Source organism: Vicia villosa, linkage group LG3, assembly GCF_029867415.1.
Source record: "Vicia villosa cultivar HV-30 ecotype Madison, WI linkage group LG3, Vvil1.0, whole genome shotgun sequence".
In the NCBI taxonomy this organism is placed as follows: domain Eukaryota; kingdom Viridiplantae; phylum Streptophyta; class Magnoliopsida; order Fabales; family Fabaceae; genus Vicia; species Vicia villosa.
The window spans coordinates 89,407,867-89,432,819 of record NC_081182.1 but is presented as its reverse complement, the minus strand read 5'-3'; the positions used below and the strand labels follow the sequence as shown (position 1 = coordinate 89,432,819).

Sequence of the window (24,953 nt, the reverse complement as noted above, 5' to 3'; positions counted from 1 at the left end):
TCTCTATTGACGCGTCACTCGTTTACCTATGAACATCTGACCTTAGGGGACTTTGATTTTTTTCACTTAGGATTTTCACCTATTCACCTTTTGATTCTTTTGAGAAGGATGGACTTATATATAAGGACAAACCATTTCTTACTCCATTTTTTTTTTTTTTTAATAAGCAATTGATTGATAAAGCTCGCACTAGGGGTGCAACCCTTACAAAAAAAACAAGGCACTAAAGATTGTTTGTGTCGGATAAAGGAAGTTTAAACCATTCATAATAGGTTGGTCTAAACTTTTTATTATGAATTCCTCTTTTACCATTGATTTATTTATCTTGAAGTTTCCTTGCTCTCTATTTTTAAACATCTTCAAGCTTTCCAGTGGTAAGTTTCTTTAACCTTCGTTGTTTAATACTTGTTTTTGTTTTCCTTCTACTCTATAACGATAATCATTAGGCGGAGAGCGATAACGATTTTGTTTCTTCTTCTCTTAAAATGCAACCCCCGCCCTTTCTGCCGATAATGGTTGGCAAAGTTACCTTTGTTTTGGGGTAATTGTTGATGTAACACTATACCTAACTTTAATTATCTACATGCAAAGTTCAAGCAAGGTTAGGTTCCTCAAATTTACCATTCCCTCTGGGTAAACATGTACTATGGTTCATACCATTAAGTATCCTTCTTCTAGATATTTGTTAAATGACGATATGCGCCATTTACATCCTTAGGCACTCTTTCGTTATATTCTGACTTTATTGAATCAGAGAAATAAAATATAGGGGAGTGGATTCTTTAATCATTAGATATCCCTCCAAGTCTTATTTTTCATATTCTTCCTTAATTAAGATGGCCCTAAAATCCCATTTTACTCGGTTCACTTCAAAAAATCCCCTAAGTTGCTTGAGGCCTTCACAAACTCTCTCAAAAACTTCAAGTTATGCTATATCATTGCTAAGCCCCGTACTATTAACGGTCACCAAAACATGTTTTGTTTTGAAGAGGGGGTCGATAATATTATTTATGAACTATTGTTTTCTTGCTGCTTAAGTTAAGAACATTATGGTAGGGTGAAGACAGACTTGCATTTTATGATAATGGACTTTTTTTAGTCTAATAAAAATATATTTGAGCTAATATAGAGCTGGTTAATAGTTTTAGGGCCCGTTTGTTTTGCCTTTTTTTAAAATTGATTTTTATAGTGTAACATTATTTTGTGTAAAATTTCTTTTCATAAAAGCTCTAAATGATAATTTGATTTGAATAGTTATTCTTAAAATGTTATTTTAGAAAAAAAATTAGATATCAAAACGAATATTTCAAAAACGGTTTTACAAAATCCATTTTTAAAATATAAAGAAAAATTCTTTTTTTTTTTAACTGAAAAAAACTGTCCCTTAATCAGGATCCTTGTACTAAATGGAAAAATAAAATAGCATAACTAAAATATGGGTACATAGATATTCTGTCTATGGTGATAACCCATATTTGAAAAGAATCTTGTAAGTTGTTGGGTGTGTTTTGCAATGATTTGATCCTTTGATGTTTCCACTATTTATTATGAGTTGCTAAATTTTTTCATAGATATCATGGTCAATAAGGTCAAATTCCAGCCTTACGAAAAATTGAAGGCTTGGTTATTGGCTAAAATCGGTCCTTTAAAATACAACCTAATTAATAGTGCTCCTTTAGCTAAGGATTATGGTGTCAAGTCTTTGGTTGGTATGGTGGCTGAATCAGTCGGAGTTTCAATGACAACCGTCTCTTCTACTGAGAATACTCTTCTTCCATCGAATAAGAAGCCGATTATCATTTACAATCTCATGGTTATAGTCCAAGAAGCTTTTAACAAGGACTAGTGTTATTTAGTAATGATTATGCCATGATCCACTATATGAATTAATCAACAACCATAATAAAACAGATGTCTTAGTTTCTTGCTCACCGTCTATCAATAATACCATTTTCTAAGTTTTTTCTTCGCTAATGCTTTTATGCCCAAATGTTGTTGCATAACTACATCTTTGGCATGGTATCCCCCTTGTACTTGTGATGCGACCAACTGTGAGTCGAACTTGATCATCACTTCCTCAACACTCATCTTGAGTACTACGCGAAATCCAGCTAGACAAGCTTCATACTCTACTTAGAAGTATGAAATTCGAATCTTACCACGACCTCGAGCATGAGACAATGGTCCCTTTCTCAAAGATGTCTTAACCATAGCCTTTCACGTTGAATGAGCCATCCATATATATCTTCCACCTGAAGAGTGCTTTTGACTCCTCGGTTGTGGTTATTGCGATGCAGTCGCTAGAGCCAGTGCTTTAAGCCATTTCCTTGGTTTGTAAGAGATGTCTCGTACTACAAAATTCTACAAACCACTTTGTCATCCTGTCTGCTAGATCTGGTCTTCTAGGTTCAGTTTGAAGAGTATATGATTGATGGTGTAGTCCGTTCCTACCATAACTGGGTGTGCCAGGAAATAATGTCTCGATTTCCTCATCACAATTACAAGGCTCAAGATGATTTTATCTACCTTTTGATAGCCTAATTCCGACCCTTGCAGTACTTATATGATGAAATGCATTAGATGTTGGGAGATGTCGTCTTCTTGTACCAAAATGACCCTTATGGCCTCCAATGACATGAAGAGATAAATCAAAAGTGTCTCACTAGCGTTTGGACGGACTACAATAGGTGGGCGCGATAATACTTCTTTGAGCTTGGTAAAGGCAGCATAACATTCCAGTGTCCACTCAAATGTGTTCTCCTTCCTTAATAATTTATAAAATGGTAAAGCGTAAGGAGAGGATTTGAAGATAAACCGTGTTGTTTAGTTTATAAAATTATAAAGACTATTGTTTTGCTCTTGTTCAGAATATTTTTTTAACTATTACATATAAAATACTTGGAATTTCTTCTACTAAATCAAAAACAGTAAACAATGTTGTCTACTATTCTCTATGGAAATAATTTTTAATTTCTCTACAACGTTGGTGAAGTTAATAGCTGTTGTATTGAATATTTATTTATTTTGGTCTTAATACATTTCATATTTGTTTCTCAAAAAACACAGACTCAAAACAAAAGAATGCCTATTCAAAAGGACACCAAACCAACATTTCTAACAAGTTGTTTTGGATTTTGTACTAAGTACCGGAGGATATATGAAAGGGATACGGAATTTAAAAGACTAATAAGATTCGTAGATGAAAGGGAAAAGGAGATTAAAAGAATAATGAAACATAAAGTTAAATCTGGAAATATAGGAAGTTATCCTCAGAGTCATCCAGTAATCCGATACTCTAATGTTACAAGTTACATTTCCTTTAAAAGCAGGGAGTTTGAATACAAAAATCTGTTGAATGCACTAAAAGATGAAAATAACTTTATAACGGTATTGCAAGGGATGACTGGTATTGGAAAAACTTCAATGGCCCTAGAAGTGATAAGAGAATTAGAGAAATTTGAACAATTCACCCATTTCATTTATGTGACCGTTTCATTCACTCCTAATATAAAAGAGATTAAAGATGCTATTCTTGAATCTTTTGGCTTGAATTGGAAGGACTATAGTGAATCAGACAAAACCATAAAAATATTGAATAGATTAACAAATGGAGAAAAAATTCTTTTGCTAATGGATGACATGTGGGGTCAATTCCCACTTGATTTTGAAGAAATCGGGATTCCAAATTCAGACAATCACAAAGGTTGTAGAGTTCTTGTAACCTCTCGCAGTAAGCAAATATTCAACACAATGAGTTGTGTCAAGAGAATTGAACTCGACCTTTTATCCGAAGAAGATGCATGGATCATGTTTCAAAAATATTCCTGCATGGGTAATAGATGCCCAAGAGTAGTGATTAGCATTGGACGTGAAATTGCAAAGGAATGTAAACAATTACCAGCCGCAATTGCAATTATCGGTAGTAGTTTAAGAGGCCATCGAGTAATGCAAGAGTGGGCTATGAAATTACGGTCATTGAAGAAGCATGTATCCTATCACGGGGTTGATGATGATATGGTTGAACTTTATGAATGGTTGAAGGTTAGCTATGATTATATAAAAGGCGAAGAAGCCAAGGAATTGTTCCTCTTATTTTCTGTATTAGGAGAAAATGAAGAAATTTCTGTTGAAGTTCTAACCAGAATTTCCATAGGAGCGGGGCTTTTTGAGGAAGATTATCGGGCTCGTGAAAAAGTGGTTGTAGCCAAAAATAAACTGCTAGATTCTTATTTGTTATTGGGGGTCGGCCAAAAAAATGTAAAAATGCATGGTTTGGTTTGTGATATGGCTCAATGGATAAAAGAAAAAAAAGAGATTCAAAAGTCTTTGGTTGAAAGGAAAGTAAATATTCAATATTTATCATGTGAAGGGAAGGATAAGGGTTTGTTTTCCAGTAAGTTTGATGATTCCAAACTTGAGATTCTAATTGTCAAAGTGGACAGTGATAAAGACCACAAATGTATGGAAGTTCCAAATTCTTTCTTTGAAAATATGGCCAAGCTTCGAGTTTTGTGTTTTTCAGGAAATGATGATTATCCACTACTATCATTACCAAATTCAATTCAGTCATTGACAAATATTCGATCTATATTGATTAAGACTGTGGATTTAGGTGACATCTCTATCATGGGAAAACTGCAAAGTCTTGAGACTCTTGAATTGATTCAATGCACAATCAATGAACTTCCAAAAGAAATTGCAAATCTAGAGAAATTTAAATTGTTGAACTTGGAGCACTGTGTAATTAGCTCGGGTGACCCATTTGAAGTTATTAAAAGATGCTCGTCACTTGAAGGATTGTATTTCATCGATAGTTTTAATTGTTTCTGTGGAGAAATAACATTACCTCAATTGCGAAGATATCATATCTGTAAAGGGTGGGCTGTATGGAATAATTGGCTATCGAAATGTGTGGTTTTTCCTACTAATGGTGATGCATATAGGTTTTCAAAAGAAACATTCAACTATTGTATGGAAACAGCAGAGGTTCTTCTACTAAACGGAATTAAGGGGAAGTGGAGAAATCTCATGCCTGAGATTGTTCCTATAAATCTAGGTATGAATGATCTTGTTGAGCTTTGCTTGAGTTGTGTTTCGCAAATACAGCTCCTCGTTGACACGATTGGTTATCAAATGCCAAATGTCTTGTCCAAGTTGGTAGTACTAAAACTGGATAGGATGGAAAATTTGAAAGAACTATTTAATGGTGCTCTATCCGTTGATTGTTTGACGAATTTAGAGAAGGTGTCAATCAAGGACTGTAAACATCTGCGAAGTTTGTTTAAATGCAAGCTAAATCTCTTCAGTCTAAAGGTCATCGAACTGCAGAATTGCCCGATGTTAGTTTCCTTATTTTCTCAACGGCTGACTTCTGGAAGCCTGGTGCTACTAGAGACATTGAAAATAGCTCACTGCGAAAGACTGAAAAACATAATAGTAGATGAAAAGAAAGAGGAGGAATCAAGCATGGAAATGGATGACGAAGATAATAGTAACAAATATCATGGATTAATGTTTCCAAAACTAAAAGTGCTTGATATTGAAGGATGTCCCCTATTAGATTCTATATTTCCTTTTCTATTTGCTCAAGACATTCCCGTAATACAAACTATTAAAATTAAAAGATGTGATGGGTTGAAATACGTATTTGGCGTATACCAACATGTTGAATTCCGTTCACTAAGGGAATTGGAGCTCTGCCATTCACCAAATTTCACTTATATGTTTCGCGAATCTAATCATCTCATATCTTCATCTGTGAAGGGGTCAACATCTTCCATTCCATTGGTTGATGTTGAGCAGCCGCATGACAATTCATTGGCACTGGTTTGACACTTTCTTACTTTTTAAATGTTTCTGTTTGATTCTGAGAAGACTACATGAATGTTTTATTAGCTATTGAATTTATTTTCATTGGGATGACATAATTACATTGTAGGAATCCAATTCATATCGCTTTCATATATGGGAACGTACTCAATGTCTTCAAATACAGTCAATGATCCTTTACAATATTAAAAAGATTGAACTGTCTCATATCTCCAAGATAAAATCGGTATTTATCGTATCTGTCGTTCCAAAATTGTTGGTGGAAAGTTTGACAATTAGGAACTGTGATGAATTGAAGCACATAATAGACTTTGGAGATTATGACAGTGGCAGCAATAATTGGGGCAATATCTTCCCAAAATTGGAAGAGCTCTACATTGAAGGTTGCACGAAATTGAAATACATACTTGGACGCGACACTCTTGATCAAGAAAACCACATTAAGATTCTGCTTCGTCTTCCGAAATTGAAATTTCTAAGTCTTCGCAATCTTTCAAGTTTAGTCGCGATGTGTCCCAAAAAATATCGTATAAAATTTCCTCCTTCGGCAAAACTTGAACTAATAGAATGTCCTCTGGCTACTATCAAATCTATTGGTAATTTCAAAATGCACCCGGTGTCAGAATCGCTCGACAGTACAATCATAAAGGTATCAACCTATTCCAAGAGTAACTCTGCATTGAGTTACTCCACTTAATAACTCATTGTAAATATTAAGTTTCATCAATCCTATGTTAAATTAAAAAAAATTTATCGAGTGGATCATTTGTATAACTTTTTAGAAGAAATCGACATTTACAACTATGTAATCAAATAGTGGGCATTTACATATGTTTTAAAAACACATATTATATGTCAAACAGAATCGCTCGACCAATGAAGTATCAAATCATTTTGTTCCATTATGTGCAGGAATATGGTGATGACCAAATAGCCATACCTTCGTCTTCAAGTTCCACAAAAGAGCCACATGCTGGGAAAGTTGAAGGTTCACAGGAAACAAATCAGATTAAAAATCTAGGTGAATACTTTTTGTATCAATTTTCATTTCTTAAGCTACCTCATCACCTTTTTCATTTTGAACTCTCTTCATTTCCACATGTTGCGCAGGTTCTCTAGATGATGATGCTTTCATTAAAGTAAGCCCAACTACTAAGCAAAAGTTTCCTAAAGGTTTTCCAAATGGGACTGAAGTTGAAGCAACATCTGGATATGAAATCAACATTGAGTCAACCGAGTTTGAAATCATGGAGACAAAAAAGAAACAACCAACAAAGGGAAAGCAAGAATTTGTTGTAAACGTTTCAACATTAAAGAATCAATTTGACATGTAAGCTAATAAGCTAACCACAATAACTAACTGTTAGTTATAACAGTTAAGAAATTGTTAGAGATTAGTATTCAATAAGAGCTTGTGTATTGTACATAGCATGGACTTTAATTATCCTATAACTAACACTTGTATCCACCTTTTAAATTCAATAAAGTTAGTTGAAATTACACCAAATCTTCTTATTCATAATATGGTATCAGTTAGAACAATATAACTTCATTCTTGTCATTCATATCCTTTTTCTGTTGAGTTGACTTTTTTTCTTTGACTCATTCGTCAAGACAAAGTTCTTGATTTGTTCATCATATTCTTTTTCAATTTAATTTTTGTTAACTATCAATTCCTCTGCGCGTTGCTATGTCTGATCAACAAGTTGTCATTGATTCTATTTACTACATTCATCCAAGTGAGGGTCCGAATTTGGTTTGCATTTCTCTAAAGTTGAATAGATCCAACTATCTTACATGGATAAAATCAGTGAGACTTACGTGTGAAGAACAAACATCAATTTATTGATGGATCTATTGAAATTGCACCTCACCATGATCTTAATCGTAATCAATGGTAAAGGTGATATTACTTGATTCATTCTTGATTATTGAAATTTATTTATGAAAAAAATTGCATCCACCATTATTTCTCATATCATTGTGATAGATGTTGGGACTGTCCTGAAAGAATGATTTTCCAAGGCTGACCGTATTTGTAATTTTTATACTTTAATCTTCCATCAATATCCTATATCAATCTTCTAAATATGTCATGGATTACTTCATTGCGGTAATAGTTTTAATATTTCTCAAGAAAAGTATGATAAATTGATTAACTTGCCTCAACAAATCAGTTTACTCCCTTAAGGAATTCCTTCTAATACTAATCTTGTTTCAGTATCCTCCATGACTCTTGATCATCCATATTGTTTCAATCTTTAAAATGTACAATGACTTTTCTGCCAATGAATGTGCCATACAAGATTTGAGCACCAAGATGATTGGTTTTGATAGACAGATTGGGACTATCCTGATTTAGGTCAAATTACCTCAACTACCACTATATCTATAGGGCACAAAAAGCTTGAGTAAGATTGGTTGCGCATTGGGCACACCATTAATGACAGATGAATGCACGTCAAATAGGTATTGTATATCTTTTGCTAGAATCTAAGTTGAGATCGACATTATACAAGAGATAGTAAAGGAAACTACCATCAGAGATAAAGAAGGTGAAAATACGCAACAAACTGTGAATACGAATGGTGTCCGGCGTATTGTACAAAATGTCACAAAATTGGCCATTAGTGTGAAGGAAAAATACAAAGGCAAAATGCAAAGAAGTGGATACCAAAGGAGAAGACAACACAAGAAAAGACATAGGAAATAGTATGCAGGGATGAAATTGAAGTTCAACAAGACAACATAACAGACCCACCAGCACAACAAACTTCTACAAGGAACACATTGGAGGTGCATCAAGATTCAGATGCAGAGACTGAGGAAACCCGAACTGCAGTTCGAAAAAGAGGGAAAGATAAGAATAGAGGTAACTACCACTCCATTACATGTCAAACAGGGAAATGGATTCACATAACTAGGGGAGAGTGGTTCCTTAGTGTATGATAATGTTCCATTGTTATTTCGTGGAACGTACGGGGCTGAATAAAGCAGGTAAGAGTAGGGAGATTCACTATCGTCTCCTGTATCTTAACCCTGCTATTATAGTACTGATTGATACAAGAGTAAAAAAGCAAAAAGCTCATACGATTAGAGAGGGGATGAAACTCAATTTCAATTATCTAGATAATTAAGATAAACATGAAAATGGCCGTTTATGGATCTGTTGGGATGATAATAGAGTACGGGTTGAGCATGTTAGTAGCATTGACCAAATGATCCATTGTAAGGTGATGGGAACTAACGGGAAATTTATGTATTGGATGACTGCAATCTACGCTCATAATCAATTGGAATTAAGGAAAAAGCTTTGGCAAGATATTGGCATACTACATTCCCACCAACAGGGGCTGTGGATGTTGATTGGTGATTTCAACAATGTTGTTAAGGTAAAAGATCAAGTAGGAGGGAATGTGGTTACGGACAAAGAATACATTGACCTTGTTAGCATGATGATTGTGAACTGGAAAGTTACAGTGATCGATTTACACGGTCTAACAGGCAAGGTGATAATGCAATATATTCAAGGATTGATCGTATACAGGGCAATATGGAATGGATGCAGGAACATGTAAATGCTACCTTGACCAATATGACTCCTAATGTATCTGATCACGCCATGCTTCTACTGGAAGAGGAAGAAATGCTAACACAGATTTGAACAAGCACATTTAAGTTTATCAACAGTACATCTGACTTGGATAATTTCAACGACACTAGTAGGCAAAGCTGGAATACTCCACTGCACGGCGGGTCGATGTTCGTTGTTTGGATAAAGCTCCAAAGACTTCAACCTCTTATCAAGAATCTGAGCAAGCCCTTTGCAGAGATGAAACACCACATCAACAAGACTAGAGAGGATCTACTGAAAGTACAAACAACTCTGATTGCTAACAGAATGAATCCTCACAACATTGAACTGGTTAAAAGCTTTTCTGAAGCTTTCATCAAATGATAGGAAATTGAATTCAATGTCTTAAAACAACAAGATCAAATCGACTGGTTGCCATTAAGTGATGGCAAGAATAAGCACTTTCACGCATATATTAAGATGAGACAGAAATTCAAACATATGAATAGGCTTTAAAAAGAAGATGGCACCTTTGTGCACACGCAACCATAATTGGAATACGAGGTTATGGAATTCTATAAGAATCTTATGGGGAAAGCTACTGATGAACATGATTGTATTGACATAACAGCTATGAGAGTCGGAACCCAACTGGATTCAGCTCAAAGAGAACTGCTCACTGCGCCTGTTTCGGAATTGGAGATAATTGCAGCCCTTAAAGGCATAAGCGATTTGAAATCACCAGAAATCGATGGATACGGGGCCTATTTCTCTGAAAAAAGCTTGGCATACTATGAGAGTTGATGTTGTGAAGGCTGTTCTGAATTTTTTTGTTGATGGCAGATTGTACAAAGCTGCCAATTGCTCAATTATGGCGTTGATCCCGAAACACAATGAGGCAAAAAGTATAAGAGATTATAGGCCCATTGCTTGCTGCAGTACCCTGTATAAAATAATTTCCAAAGTGTTGGCAAATAGACTGAGCAGGGTCCTGACTCCTGAGTGTTATTGTTGGTTGTAATCAGGCTGCATTTGCCAAAGGCCAAAATATTCACAATCACATCCTTCTAACTTATGAACTGATTAAGGGTTATGAGAGGAAAGGTGGAACTCCAAGATACTTGATGCAAATGGATATTCAAAAAGCGTACGACACGGTTGAATGGAAAGCATTGGAAAGTATTTTAAACGAAGTTGGAATCCCTAGAAAATTCATAAATTGGGTAATGATCGTTGTTTCGAATGTATCGTATAGATTCAATGTGAATGGACAGTATACAAAGATTATGGAGGCTAACAGAGGAATTAGGCTAGGTGACTGTAATGAATTAGGCCCAAGTTCTATAAGCCTATTATAATTAATAATAGTGAGTCATCATGCTTTAGAAGGATCTAGATTAGGTTATGTTTATGTTATAAATAGATGGTTGGTGAATGTAATGATAACCAATGAAATGAATGAAGAAATTAGTTTTAGAATTGTTATTATCTTTTTAGTGTAGTTTTCTATCTATTTCTCTTAGCCTCCAAGTTATGTTCATAACAAATGGTGCTTTCATTGAGAGAAAAGCCATGACTCCACCTTCTCCTTCCATGGAAGAACTCTCCGCCTCCCTTACTCAACTCCTCCAAAATCAACAATCATTTCAACTTAATTTTTCAGCAAGCATCAACAAGCTCAGAACTGAATTTCATCATCTCCGATCACGTTTTCCTCCACCAAATTTTAGTTCACCCATCACACCTCATATTCAACAACAAACTACACCACAACCTCGTGAAATTTTCATTCATCAACTTCATCCTCAGCAACACCCAACACCAAATCCATTGTGGTATTCACATACATCATCAGATCTGTTCAAAAAACAACCAAAGCAACTCAATGTGTATGAATCAATAGATCTTAACTAGGGGTGTTCATGGTTCATGAACTGCATTGAACCGAATCATATTTATGGTTCAGTTCAGTTTTTAATAACAATTTCAATAAAAATCCAGTTAACTGTTAAAATGGTTTCAATCCAATTTAAAACTAGTTCAGATTCATATTTATAAACTAGTTTATAATCAATTTCAACTTTTATTTTGAACTTTTAAAACCAATTTTTTTTAAATTTATAAAATATTTATATTAAAAAATAATATTTATTTTAAGTATATAAATAACTTTTTTTTCAACAGTTTTTGGAAAAAAAATCAGATATTTTTTAAAATTGTTTTTAATTTTAAGGAGAAAACATAATTTTTTTTGCTTTTTTTTTTATTTTCAAAAAATAAATAATTGGAAATAAAAATAACCATCCAATTGAATGGTTCCACGACATGTTATGATATTACTACTCAGACATGATAATTCTTTATTTCTATATCTCCCTCCTCTTAGGCTTCGAACCATCACTAAGCTTCTTAATCACAAATATTCACTTCTTTCCTTTTTTTTTTATTTTCCATAATCTCTGTCTTTTACCCCAACCAAGCCACTGCTAATAGCAGTGCTATGACTTCTTATAAATCTTAAAAAGAATCTATTATGGATTTGAAATAAATAAATTGGATAAGATTTATATGTAGATGAATCATGTTAGACACTTTCATCTACCACTTTTTTGTTTTATATATTGTCCATTTTAAACGGTTTATTATTTTTATATATTTAGTATATAAAATTGAAAACTTTATTGTTATGTGAATAGTTTGGGCTTTCCTAAATTATTTATCTGAAGCGTTTTGTTCAGCAATATAATTGGGTTACAAAAATTTTGCTGATACCCAATTCCAATTGGATAAAATTGAATTGATTTTTAAATTATAATTCTACTTTCAATGCTTGATTTACTAGAAGGGAAAAAAATAATATGTTAAGTAAGTTATATTTTGTAGTAACACAATAAGCATAGACAATACAGCAGTTCGGATAATGAAATTTTTTTATTTCTGATTTTTTTTAATTTCTTTTTTATATTTTTTTCTATTTTTTGATTGTAAATTATTTTTTAAAATTTTTGAAAAAATTATTATTTTCATATTTTTTTCTCTATTGAATTTTTTTTTATGTAAAAATAATTTATATAATTAAACCAGTTTATAAAAAGAAACTGGTTCTAAACCGGTTTTAAACTGAATTTGAATTGTTTAAAATAAATGGTTCAGTTCATTAACTATTTAAATGGTTCAAGTTTTTTATGGTGCAATGCAATTCAGTTCAAGCATCCAATTCAGTTAACTATATTTTTGAACACCCCTGATCTTAACCCTAAACATGTTGAGGAGAACATTGAAGAAATTCCGGATCTGGGCAGAAAACAAACAGAGCAACCAAATCCGTCTTCTGACGAAACAAAGTCACCACCGGAGCCAATGCCGACGACGATCTCTGATCAACCTCTAGCACCGTCGTCACCCTTAAAACCTCCAAACACGTTCTCACATCACTCATCGCCATCACTGACAACTAGTTCTAATCAACTTCTGGGACCATCTCCGCCACCAAAGCCGCCGGATCTACCACTGAAGCAAACGAAACCTCTTCCAAATCTGATTCCAACCTTTCACGCTCTTGGCCTCCGCGATGTGCAGCATGACCTCGACACTCTCAAGAAATTCGATGGCGCTTACCAACATATCCTCGACACTCTCAAGAAATTCGATGGCACTTACCAGCATAACCTCTTCGATGCCCGCGTCGGTAAAACCACATGGCCTTATGATTTTGATGTATGGAGTAATATTTGGGCTCTACCTGAGGTCGACAATGATGACATCGTTAGCGCTTTTAAGGGTAACTCTAATCTTTTCTGGGCTAAACATTTTGACAAACAGTTTCTAGGCATGAACAATTGGTGGTTTAATAATTGTGGTACTAGCCATACTGGTAGTTTCAAGGATCTAGGTATGAATGTTCTAGCTAGAAAAATAAATTGCCATGTTGTTGCTGTTGGATATGTTTCTACCAGTGACACTTCTGCTGCTTTATCTTCTTATTGTGCATCTGTTGGAATCCCTTCCATTGTTTTCCTTCCAGCTAATAGAATTTCAATTGCTCAATTGGATCAACTGATTGCCAATGGTGCTTTAGTTCTTAGCATTGATAATAATTTTGGGACTGTTATGGATGTTTTGCCCAAATATTTGCAATACCCTTTGAAGATTCCATGGGATAGAGGAAAAGAAAATCAATCTCAATTCTTTGATAGGTGTGCCACTAGTTGTCAACTTGTGATACTATTAACTATAAGATCTACTGCAAGTATAGCCAAAAGAATGAGGTCTGGGACTCTGATAATGCAGAAGAGATATCAAGGAAATGATTATTCGTTGGCCTTCTTAGTAACCCTTGGCTGCTCAATATTCATTCTATATCCTGCAGGAACTAACATAAGTCCATATGGTAGAGCAGGTCAATTTTTTATTTCTTACACGATTCTCACCTTTGGTGCTCTAACAATTGCTACCATAATGACAACTAGACAGTTGGTGAGCATGATTTTATCATGTGTGTGGTTCGCTCATCCTCTTAGCTCAGAACAGTGGATTGGAGATGTAGTTGTCTTTGGCACCATTTATGCTTTTAATGTGTTCATTCCAAATTCTGCATTGCCTCATGAATTGGAGACAAGAAAGATCTTTTTGAATGGGTTGTCTCAAGATAAATTTGCTGTTATAATTCTTCAGTTTAGGCAGTGGGATCCTGGAAGCAACTTTAACATTATATTTACAACCTTGAGGACAAGGTTGTTTTTTCAAGATCGGTGGAATGTAATGAATTAGGCCCAAGTTCTATAAGCCTATTATAATTAATAATAGTGAGTCATCATACTTTAGAAGGATCTAGATTAGGTTATGTTTATGTTATAAATAGATGGTTGGTGAATGTAATGATAACCAATGAAATGAATGAAGAAATTAGTTTTAGAATTGTTATTTTTTTTTAGTGTAGTTTTCTATCTATTTCTCTTAGCCTCCAAGTTATGTTCATAACAGTGACCCTATCTCACATTTGCTTTTTGTCATTGTTATGAAATGATTGAATCGATTCATGTACAAGTTGCATAAAGACAGCAACTACAATTATTACCCTAAGTGTGAGATTCTGAAAATCACCAACTTATGCTTTGTGGACGACCTCGTAATGTTTGCTATTGGCGATAAGATATAGGTTGAAATGATGATGAATACATTCAGAAAGTTTCTCTTGCAACAGGGCTGAAATTTAACCCTCAAAAGTGTAGAATCTATTGTGGTGGAATGGACAACAACTTAAAGAAGGAGATTATCAAAGCTATTAGTTTCCAAGAAGGGCAACTACCCTTCAAATATCTGGGGGTGCCTGTCACTGGCAAGAAACCTCCTATCCATCACTACATGCCGTTGGTAGATCGAATAATAGCAAAGATCAAACATTGGAGCGCTCGAATGCTTACGTATATAGGGAGATTGCAACTGATAAAAAGTGTGACATTCGCACTCACCAATTATTGCCTACGATGTTTTCCTTTCCCTAAAAATGTGATTCACAAGATAGAATCCATCTGTCGTATTTTCTTATGGACAGGTAGCTTCGAAGGTAGCCGTGAGGCACCGGTAGCGTGGAAGAAGATATCTAGTCCTAAAAGTTATGGAGGTCTGAATATAATTGATACAGACCTTTGGAACAAGACTAATATGTTAGATTACTTTGGGATTTAAGTGGCAAAGCAGATTCCCTCTGGGTCAAATGGATTCAAGCCTACTACTTAAGGAACGAGCAACTTAAGGAAATATATATCAAACCTAATTACAGCTGGATCATGAAGGTGGTCCTCGAACAAAGAAACCGTGTCAATAATATTTATGATTGGGAAGATATCATGAATAATAACAAATTCAATATCAATAGAATCTATAAGAAGCTACAAATGTGTGATCAAAAAATGGAATGGAAGGGCTTGATGTATGGTAACACAGAGAGACCGCGAACTTGTTTTATTATGTGGCTTACCTTCCATTGAAGACTATCAACCAAGGACTGGTTATATAAATTTGGTATGATTGATAATAAAAGCTGCTGCTTCTGCCCAAAAGAGGAATTCGTCAATCATCTTTTTTTGAATGCCCCACCACTAGGAATATTTGGAAGAAAGTACTGTTTTGGGTCCAGGTTCAACATAATCCAAAAGTATGGAATCATGAGATAGATTAGTTGATACATCATACGAAAGGTAAAAGTTCCAGAGCTGGAATACTCAAAATGGCCATTACGGAAACGATTTACGAAATCTGGAGTCTCCGTAATCACAAAAGTTTTGGGAAGGATATGGATAACACGAATATAGGTGGAAAAGTTATAGATACCATGATATATAGAGGATGTAATTGTGAATAGGAATTAGTTTAAATGTAATTATTTAGTGTAATTACCGATATAGCCCTGTAACCTTTATATATACGAGAAATAATAATGAGAAAAGCATCAAGCCAAGAATTATTGACATGGTATCAGTAGGTTTTCGATCAAACCTGTGAGTTTTAGGTTAATCTTGGCTTTATTCAGCGTCACCCCACTGGGTCGCTCTTGAAATCGTCTCGGTAGATCTCGTTTCTCGGTAATTGAAATCATCTCGGTTCTCGGTAATCTCTTCCAAGATTGCGATTCTAATCTCGGGTGCTTACAAATCGTGTTTGCTTTGATCGTGTTATCGCATCGGTGTCGGCAAGTATTCTGAATTAGGGTTTTGACTCGGTGTCGGCAAGTATTCTGAATTAGGGTTTTGACTTGGTGTCGGCGAGTATCCTGAATTGGGGTGTTGACTTGGTGTCGGCAAGTATTTTCTTCAGTGTTCCGTTGGTGTTTCTTGTTTCACGTTAACAAAATTGTTACGTTAACAAAATTGTTCTTAAGTCATCTCTGATATTATGGCTTCCGAAGAAGAGATAGATCATATTTGTGTTCGTTTTACCGGAAAGAATTATCTTGTTTGGGAATTTTAGTTTCGGATGTATGTCAAAGGGAAAGGATTATGGAGTCACTTGGACGATGTCTCTTTAGCACCGTTAGAGACAACTGACTTAGATGCATGGGAAATAGAAGATGCTCAGATTATCACTTGGATTCTCGGTACTATTGATCCTCACATGATTAATAATTTGCGATCTTTTTCCACTGCCCAAGAAATGTGGAACTACTTGAAGCGTATCTATAACCTAGACAACACGGCCAAACGTTTTCAGTTGGAGCTAGACATTGCCAATTACAAACAAGGCAATCTGTCTGTTCAAGAATATTATTCTGGTTTTTTGAATTTGTGGACAGAACACTCTGCGATTATACATGTTGATGTTCCCAAGAGTTCTCTCGCGGATGCCCAAGAGGTCTACAGTACTAGTAGGCGAGATCAATTTCTCATGAAGCTTCGTGCAGAATTTGAGGTTGTCAGAGGTGCTTTGCTGAATAGGAATCCTGTTCCTTCTTTAGATACATGTGTTGGTGAACTTCTCAGAGAGGAACAACGTCTTGCTACTCAAGGATCCATGTCTCACGATGTTGTCATTTCTGAGTCTGCTATGTTTGCATATGCTCCTCAGAGTAGAGGTAAAGGTCGTGATATTCGACATGTCCAATGTTTCTCTTGCAAACAATTTGGACATTTTGCTCAGAGTTGCAGTAAGAAGTTTTGTAATTATTGCAAGCAGCGGGGCCATATTATCTCTGATTGTCCCACCCGTCCTCCACGATCAGCACAACGCTCGGTGCAAGCATTTCCTGCTAGTACAAGCTCTGCAGTTGGTCCTTCCATCACCAATCCATCTAATGGTGGTGCTCTCCAACCTGAAATAATCCAACAGATGGTACTTTCCGCTCTTTCAACCTTGGGAATTCAGGGTAAGTCTTCGAATGTTTCCTGCCCGTGGTTTCTTGATTCTGGTGCATCCAATCACATGACAGCCTCTTCTGAATACTTGCACAATTTACATTCTTACCATGGTAATCAGAAAATTCAAATTGCGGATGGTAATGCTCTCTCTATCACGAATGTTGGTGACCTCAACTCTGATTTTCGAGATGTGTTTGTAGCACCTGGACTTGCTTCCAATTTATTATCTGTTGGTCAATTGGTTGATAACAATTGTAATGTAAATTTTTCTCGTGATGGTTGCCTTGTGCAGGAACAGGTGTCGGGGAAGGTGGTTGCGAAGGGGCCTAAAGTGGGAAGACTGTTTCCACTTTAGTTTATTTCTAGTCATTTATCTCTTGTTTGTAATAATGTCTTGAATTCTTATGAGGATTGGCATAGAAAACTGGGTCATCCTAACTCTGCTGTTTTATCTCATTTATTTAAAACTGGTTTATTGGGAAATAAAAATGTTGTTTCTAATGCCTCTCTTTCATGTTCTGTTTGCAAATTAGCTAAAAGTAAAACACTTCCTTTTCCGTCTGGTGCTTCTCTGGCTTCCTCTTGTTTTGAAATGATTCATAGTGATGTATGGGGTATGTCTCCTGTAGTTTCTCATGCTCGCTATAAATATTTTGTCACATTTATTGATGATTATAGTCGTTTTACTTGGATATATTTTCTTCGGTCTAAATCTGAAGTGTTTTCTATGTTTAAGAAATTTTTGACATATGTTGAAACTCAATTTCATGAAAATGTTAAAATTTTTCGCTCTGATTCTGGTGGTGAGTACATGTCTCGTGAGTTTCAAGAATTTCTTCAACAAAAAGGCATTTTGTCCCAACGATCTTGTCCCAATACCCCCCAACAAAATGGGATGGCAGAACCCAAGAATCGTCATTTGGTTGATGTGACCCGCACTTTACTTCTTCAAGCTTCTGTACCACCCCGATTTTGGGTGGAGGCTCTTTCCACAGCTGTCTTCTTGATCAATCGTCTTCCTTCTACGGTTATTGATATCGATTCTCCTTTTTTTCGTCTTTTTAAAATTCAGCCTAATTATAATGATTTACATACTTTTGGATGTGTTTGTTTTGTTCACTTACCTCCATTTGAAAGGCATAAGCTTGGAGCGCAGTCTGTTCAATGTGCGTTTATGGGGTATAGTCACTCTCATAAGGGATTTGTGTGTTATGATATCACTAACCATCGTTTTCGCATTTCTAGGAATGTGACATTTTTTGATAATCAGTTTATGTTTCCATGTGTTTCTCCTGTCATGAATGATATTGTTACTCTTCTTAAGTTTTCTATTATGCCTCAATCTATAGAACGCTATAAACCAGGTCATGTATATGTCAGAAAACACAAACAGCAGGTTCCCACACCCCTTCCCGACGCTGAACCGCCACCTGCTCCTGTAACTGTTGAACCACGACGTTCTGGTCGAATATCTCGAGCACCAGATAGATATTCACCAGACAGGTATGATTCCTCACATACTTCTCTGACTGCCACACTCTCTAGCATATCTATTCCTACTTGCTATTCACAGGCTGTTAAAGATGTACGTTGGATAAAAGCAATGAATGAGGAACTTCAAGCTCTTCAAGAGAATTTCACATGGGATATTGTCTCTTGTCCTCCTGATGTTAAACCCATTGGCTGCAAATGGGTGTATTCTGTGAAATTGAATTCTGATGGGTCCCTCAACCGTTTCAAGGCTCGCTTGGTTGCCTTAGGAAACAAGCAGGAATATGGAATTGATTATGATGAGACATTTGCACCGGTTGCCAAAATGACATCTGTTCGTACGGTACTCTCTATAGCTGCTTCTAACCGGTGGGCTCTTCATCAATTAGATGTGAAAAATGCTTTTCTTCATGGTGACCTGACGGAAGATATTTATATGACTCCTCCTCAAGGTTTATTTCCGTCATCTAAGGGTGTGTGCAAGCTCAAACGCTCCTTATATGGTTTGAAACAAGCGCCTAGAGCATGGTATGAACAATTTCGCTCCACTCTACTTGGGTTTTCCTTTACTCAGAGTCAGTACGATTCTTCTCTATTTATTCATAGAACATCTACTGGAATTGTCCTACTTCTTCTGTATGTTGATGATATGATTATTACTGGTTCTGATCATGCTTCCATTCAAAGCCTCAAACAGCAGTTACAAGCAGCGTTTCATATGAAAGATCTTGGTAATTTGCATTATTTTCTTGGTCTTGAGGTTCATTCTACATCCAAGGGCATATTCCTCCATCAACACAAGTATGCCACAGATTTAATTTCTATGGCTGGTCTGCAATTGGCTAATCCAGTGGATACTCCTCTTGAGGTTAATGTTAAATATCATCGTGATGATGGTGATCTGTTGCATGATCCCTTATTGTATCGTCAACTCGTGGGTAGCCTTAATTACCTGACTATTACTCGCCCTGACATATCATTTGCTGTTCAACAAGTAAGTCAATTCATGCACTCTCCTCGCCACCTTCACTTGGCAGCAGTTCGTCGTATAATTCGTTACTTGAAGGGAAGCTCTCATCGTGGTTTATTCTTTCCTACTGGAGTTCCTCCTAAATTGAGTGCTTATAGTGATGCCGATTGGGCAGGGTGCTCTGATACTCGACGATCTGTCACTGGTTGGTGCATGTTTCTTGGCTCTTCATTGATCTCATGGAAAAGTAAGAAACAAGCGAGAGTCTCTAAATCTTCTACTGAATCTGAGTATCGTGCCATGTCTGCTGCTTGTTCTGAAATAGTTTGGCTTCGTGGTCTTTTGGCTGAACTTGGATTTCCTCAAATAGAGCCAACTTCACTTTATGCTGACAATACAAGGGCCATCCAAATTGTTGCGAATCCTGTTTTTCATGAACGCACCAAACATATTGAAGTTGATTGTCACTCAATCCGAGACGCTTATGATGACAAAATAATATCACTTCCTCATGTCAGTACTCAGTTGCAGATTGCAGATATTCTTACCAAGGCTGTTCCGCGTCCACGTCATCAGTTTCTTGTTAGCAAATTGATGCTCATTGACAAGCAGCATCAATTTGAGGGGGGATGTGAATAGGAATTAGTTTAAATGTAATTATTTAGTGTAATTACCGATATAGCCCTGTAACCTTTATATATACGAGAAATAATAATGAGAAAAGCATCAAGCCAAGAATTATTGACAGTAATAATAAGAAACTTAGAAAAAATATAGCTATCATAGTGCTACAATAGATATGTGAGAGTTGTGGATTTCCCTTCTCTTCTTGATCTTTAGTTGCTGGATCCCTTAGGATCGCTTGTAATTACTTAATTTTTTTTTGGATATTAATCAAAGTTATTTATCTAAAAAAATAATGATTTTAGTGATAATTTTTTGAATTTTTTCCTCGCTCTAATTAAACAAAATGATTAAAGTAATACATTTTGAAGAGGTAAAAAATCAATACGAAATTATTTTAACTTAAGGAATTAAAATGAACTTTGAAGTTAAGCACATAACTAATGTTTTAAAAATTGGACTGAACATCAAACCGAATAGGGTACTAGATCACTGATTTATTGATCGAACCATTGAGCCACTAGTCGAACTGCATGACTAAATTAGATTGAACTGGATAATTCTATTGAATAAACGGGTCCCTGTAACAAAATAATATTTTTATTAAATCGATCGAACCGAATGACTCGATCTCTAAAAAATCATAGAACACCTACAAAATTTCAAAATTTTAAAATATCATAATTTCCCATTATAATTAATTGTTCAAATTTTAAATATAATCATCACACACAACAAAGCAATACAAATTACAAATCTAAATAAATTTAAAAGTAGATCTAATTGCAAATAAGAGAAAATTGTTCTAAATAATATTTAAATAAAGTCTAATTACATTTTAATCATATGTATTTTTAAAAATATATTTTAAAACGGCGTAGTTTTGTCTGAGAAAAAAACATGCATTTGACCAGTTAGTTTTTCAAAACTGAAAATTCAGCTGTTTTTATCAATTTATATCAGTTTTGGCCGATTTTTACTGGTTCAATAGAATGCACAATCCAACAGTCAAATTAGATCGATGACCCTTCCAATATTCATTTTGATCCGTGCGACGGATTAATTCGGTTCATTTTTAAAAAACTATGAAACTTAAATAATGAAGAAAATAAATTGAAACTTTTTAATAATTTGTAGGGATTAATATATAATCATACGGTATTAGTTTCTTCTAGAGTAGACATGGATAGAGGAATGCTCAATAAAATACAAAATTATGTTATCATCTATATGTGTATGTATGGCTCAATAAAATATTTTTAAAAAACCGAACCAACCGAACCGAACCAAACCGCATTAGTTTGGTTTGGTTTGGTTCGGATTTTTTTTAAAAGCCAACCGAACCAAATCAAACCGCACTATTTTTTCTCTTGCGGTTCGGATGATTTTTTTCGTCAAAACCGCCCAAACCGCACCGCGAGCACCCCTAATGCTCAGTCCTTATTTTTGTTCCTTTTTAATTCTTTCTTCTTCCATGTCAGTTTATTTTCCCAAAAAGAAATAGGAACCCAAAACCCCCCATTTTGTGATGGAAGTTCAATTTATGTGTTTCTTCTCCTTGCTTAACTTGTTTTCATCACTCAATGAATGAATGCACTTTACGTGTTTGTATTAATGTTCTTCCTTACATTACCGCTATTTTACTTTATTCCATCCTTCTTCTTTTCTCCACCATATATTAGGGGCTACAATACATATACATGAGTTGTAAGTTGTAACAAACCAAAAAAGAGAAAGGAGAACTTGAAATAAGGTAATTTTTTAGTCTTTTAAATTAGCTGTTGCTCATAACACTAGCATGCTTGATAACATAGCGTACCGGCACCCGTGCCACATATACCATATTTAGGTTACTTATTATTATTATTATTATTATTATTATTATTATTATTATTATTATTATTATTATTATTATTATTATTATTATTATTATTATTATTATTATTATTATTATTATTATTATTATTATTATTATTATTATTATTATTATTATTATTATTATTATTATTATTATTATTATTATTATTATTATTATTATTATTATTATTATTATTATTATTATTATTATTATTATTATTATTATTATTATTATTATTATTATTATTATTATTATTATTATTATTATTATTATTATTATTATTATTATTATTATTATTATTATTATTATTATTATTATTATTATTATTATTATTATTATTATTATTATTATTATTATTATTATTATTATTATTATTATTATTATTATTATTATTATTATTATTATTATTATTATTATTATTATTATTATTATTATTATTATTATTATTATTATTATTATTATTATTATTATTATTATTATTATTATTTTTTTATTTTTTTTTGAATCAATAAATTTTGATTAATTCAAAAAACAGTTTTTACACGGCGATCGCTCACGATCCAGCCAAGCACAAATCAAATACACAAGGGGGGGCTAAACAAAAACTGCACCCCTAACTCATAAGACTTGCAATATGACTCCTATACTTCTTAATGTTCCAAATTCTATAGACAATTCTATCTATAATATCTTTCTCAATATCATTACTGGTAGAGTTACCAAAAACCCTGTCGTTCCTCAATTTCCAAGCAGCATATCTAACTTCCGTTACAGCACAATTTAGAATACTAGCTCTCCATCTCCTTCCCTTACAATTACGAGATATCCAATCTACTTCTCCATCCCAAGGCAATGGATTATGAACAACTTGGATCCATCTTAAGATCTTCACCCAAACATCTTTCAAAAGAGGGCAGCTGAAAAAGAGGTGGTTCAAAGTTTCCTTTTCCTCACAGAAAACACACCTGTCATCCTGAGTCATCCCAAAATTCTTCAATCTCACTTTGGTGGCCAATCTCCCATTACAAGCAAGCCAAAGAATGAAAACAGCACGCGGCCTTGCAAAATTACCAAACATGAGATGACTCCACATAGGTCTCGGTTCGGTAGTTTTAATTGCAGTGTACACCCTCTTAGCATGGAAAGGCCCATTATTATTATTATTATTATTATTATTATTATTATTATTATTATTATTATTATTATTATTATTATTATTATTATTATTATTATTATTATTATTATTATTATTATTATTATTATTATTATTATTATTATTATTATTATTATTATTATTATTATTATTATTATTATTATTATTATTATTATTATTATTATTATTATTATTATTATTATTATTATTATTATTATTATTATTATTATTATTATTATTATTATTATTATTATTATTATTATTATTATTATTATTATTATTATTATTATTATTATTATTATTATTATTATTATTATTATTATTATTATTATTATTATTATTATTATTATTATTATTATTATTATTATTATTATTATTATTATTATTATTATTATTATTATTATTATTATTATTATTATTATTATTATTATTATTATTATTATTATTATTATTATTATTATTATTATTATTATTATTATTATTATTATTATTATTATTATTATTATTATTATTATTATTATTATTATTATTATTATTATTATTATTATTATTATTATTATTATTATTATTATTATTATTATTATTATTATTATTATTATTATTATTATTATTATTATTATTATTATTATTATTATTATTATTATTATTATTATTATTATTATTATTATTATTATTATTATTATTATTATTATTATTATTATTATTATTATTATTATTATTATTATTATTATTATTATTATTATTATTATTATTATTATTATTATTATTATTATTATTATTATTATTATTATTATTATTATTATTATTATTATTATTATTATTATTATTATTATTATTATTATTATTATTATTATTATTATTATTATTATTATTATTATTATTATTATTATTATTATTATTATTATTATTATTATTATTATTATTATTATTATTATTATTATTATTATTATTATTATTATTATCTAATTCATACCTTAATTTTTTTAAATGTCATATTCTATACTGGTATGAGTATCTGCACCGAGTACCATATTCATACCTATGTATCATAGGACAATCCTCATCGTAAAAGGGAATTTTGTAAGTTTGAGTTGTGTAGTTTTTGCTCATTGCTTGTTATATCCTACTTGTATATTCTTTATCTCACTTTCCTCTAGATTGATATCATAATTTTCTAAGAATTAAAGAAATTTAAGAATATGTTTTCAATTTATAAATTAATTAAAATCAGCTGAATTCATTTTATATTTTATGCTAGCAAATTAAATTTGAAATAATATTAAACTATTAGGAAATATATATATATATATATATATATATATATATATATATATATATATATATATATATATATATATATATATATATATATATATATATATATATATATATATATATATATATATATATATATATATATATATATATATATATTTTGAAAGTGGTATTTGCTTATAACCCAAAATCATTGTATCACCGTAGACAAAATTGTGTATAGTTTGTTTTTTGTTCTGCTTATTGTCATAAGCAATTACATAATATATCATAATTAATTTTTACATAGATCTGTGGATGTTTTATTTGTATCACCATATATTATA

At 32.9% G+C, this 24,953-nt stretch overlaps 2 protein-coding genes across 2 annotated transcripts; one reads left to right on the top strand and one right to left on the bottom strand.

Annotated features, from left to right (window-relative positions):
* The first annotated feature begins 2,996 nt into the window (after positions 1 to 2,996).
* LOC131662147 (disease resistance protein At4g27190-like) lies at positions 2,997 to 7,321 on the top strand. Its single transcript, XM_058931843.1, has 4 exons — positions 2,997 to 5,826; positions 5,939 to 6,478; positions 6,742 to 6,850; positions 6,940 to 7,321. The coding sequence occupies exons 1-4, from the start codon at positions 3,082 to 3,084 to the stop codon at positions 7,161 to 7,163; spliced, it is 3,618 nt and encodes a 1,205-aa protein (XP_058787826.1). The 5' UTR covers positions 2,997 to 3,081; the 3' UTR covers positions 7,164 to 7,321.
* Positions 7,322 to 22,812: 15,491 nt separating this feature from the next.
* On the bottom strand, positions 22,813 to 23,292 carry LOC131658504 (uncharacterized). Its single transcript, XM_058927790.1, has one exon. It carries the CDS (start codon positions 23,290 to 23,292, stop codon positions 22,813 to 22,815), a length of 480 nt encoding a protein of 159 aa, XP_058783773.1.
* Positions 23,293 to 24,953: the final 1,661 nt, after the last annotated feature.

Excerpts from the sequence above, each read along its gene's own strand:
- LOC131662147 (XM_058931843.1), top strand. The coding sequence starts at position 3,082 with ATGCCTATTCAAAAGGACACCAAACCAACATTTCTAACAAGTTGTTTT. Across the intron at positions 5,827-5,938 it reads ATGACAATTCATTGGCACTG|GAATCCAATTCATATCGCTT; the intron begins GTTTGACACTTT and ends ATTACATTGTAG. Across the intron at positions 6,851-6,939 it reads AAATCAGATTAAAAATCTAG|GTTCTCTAGATGATGATGCT; the intron begins GTGAATACTTTT and ends CATGTTGCGCAG.
- LOC131658504 (XM_058927790.1), bottom strand. The coding sequence starts at position 23,292 with ATGTGGAGTCATCTCATGTTTGGTAATTTTGCAAGGCCGCGTGCTGTT.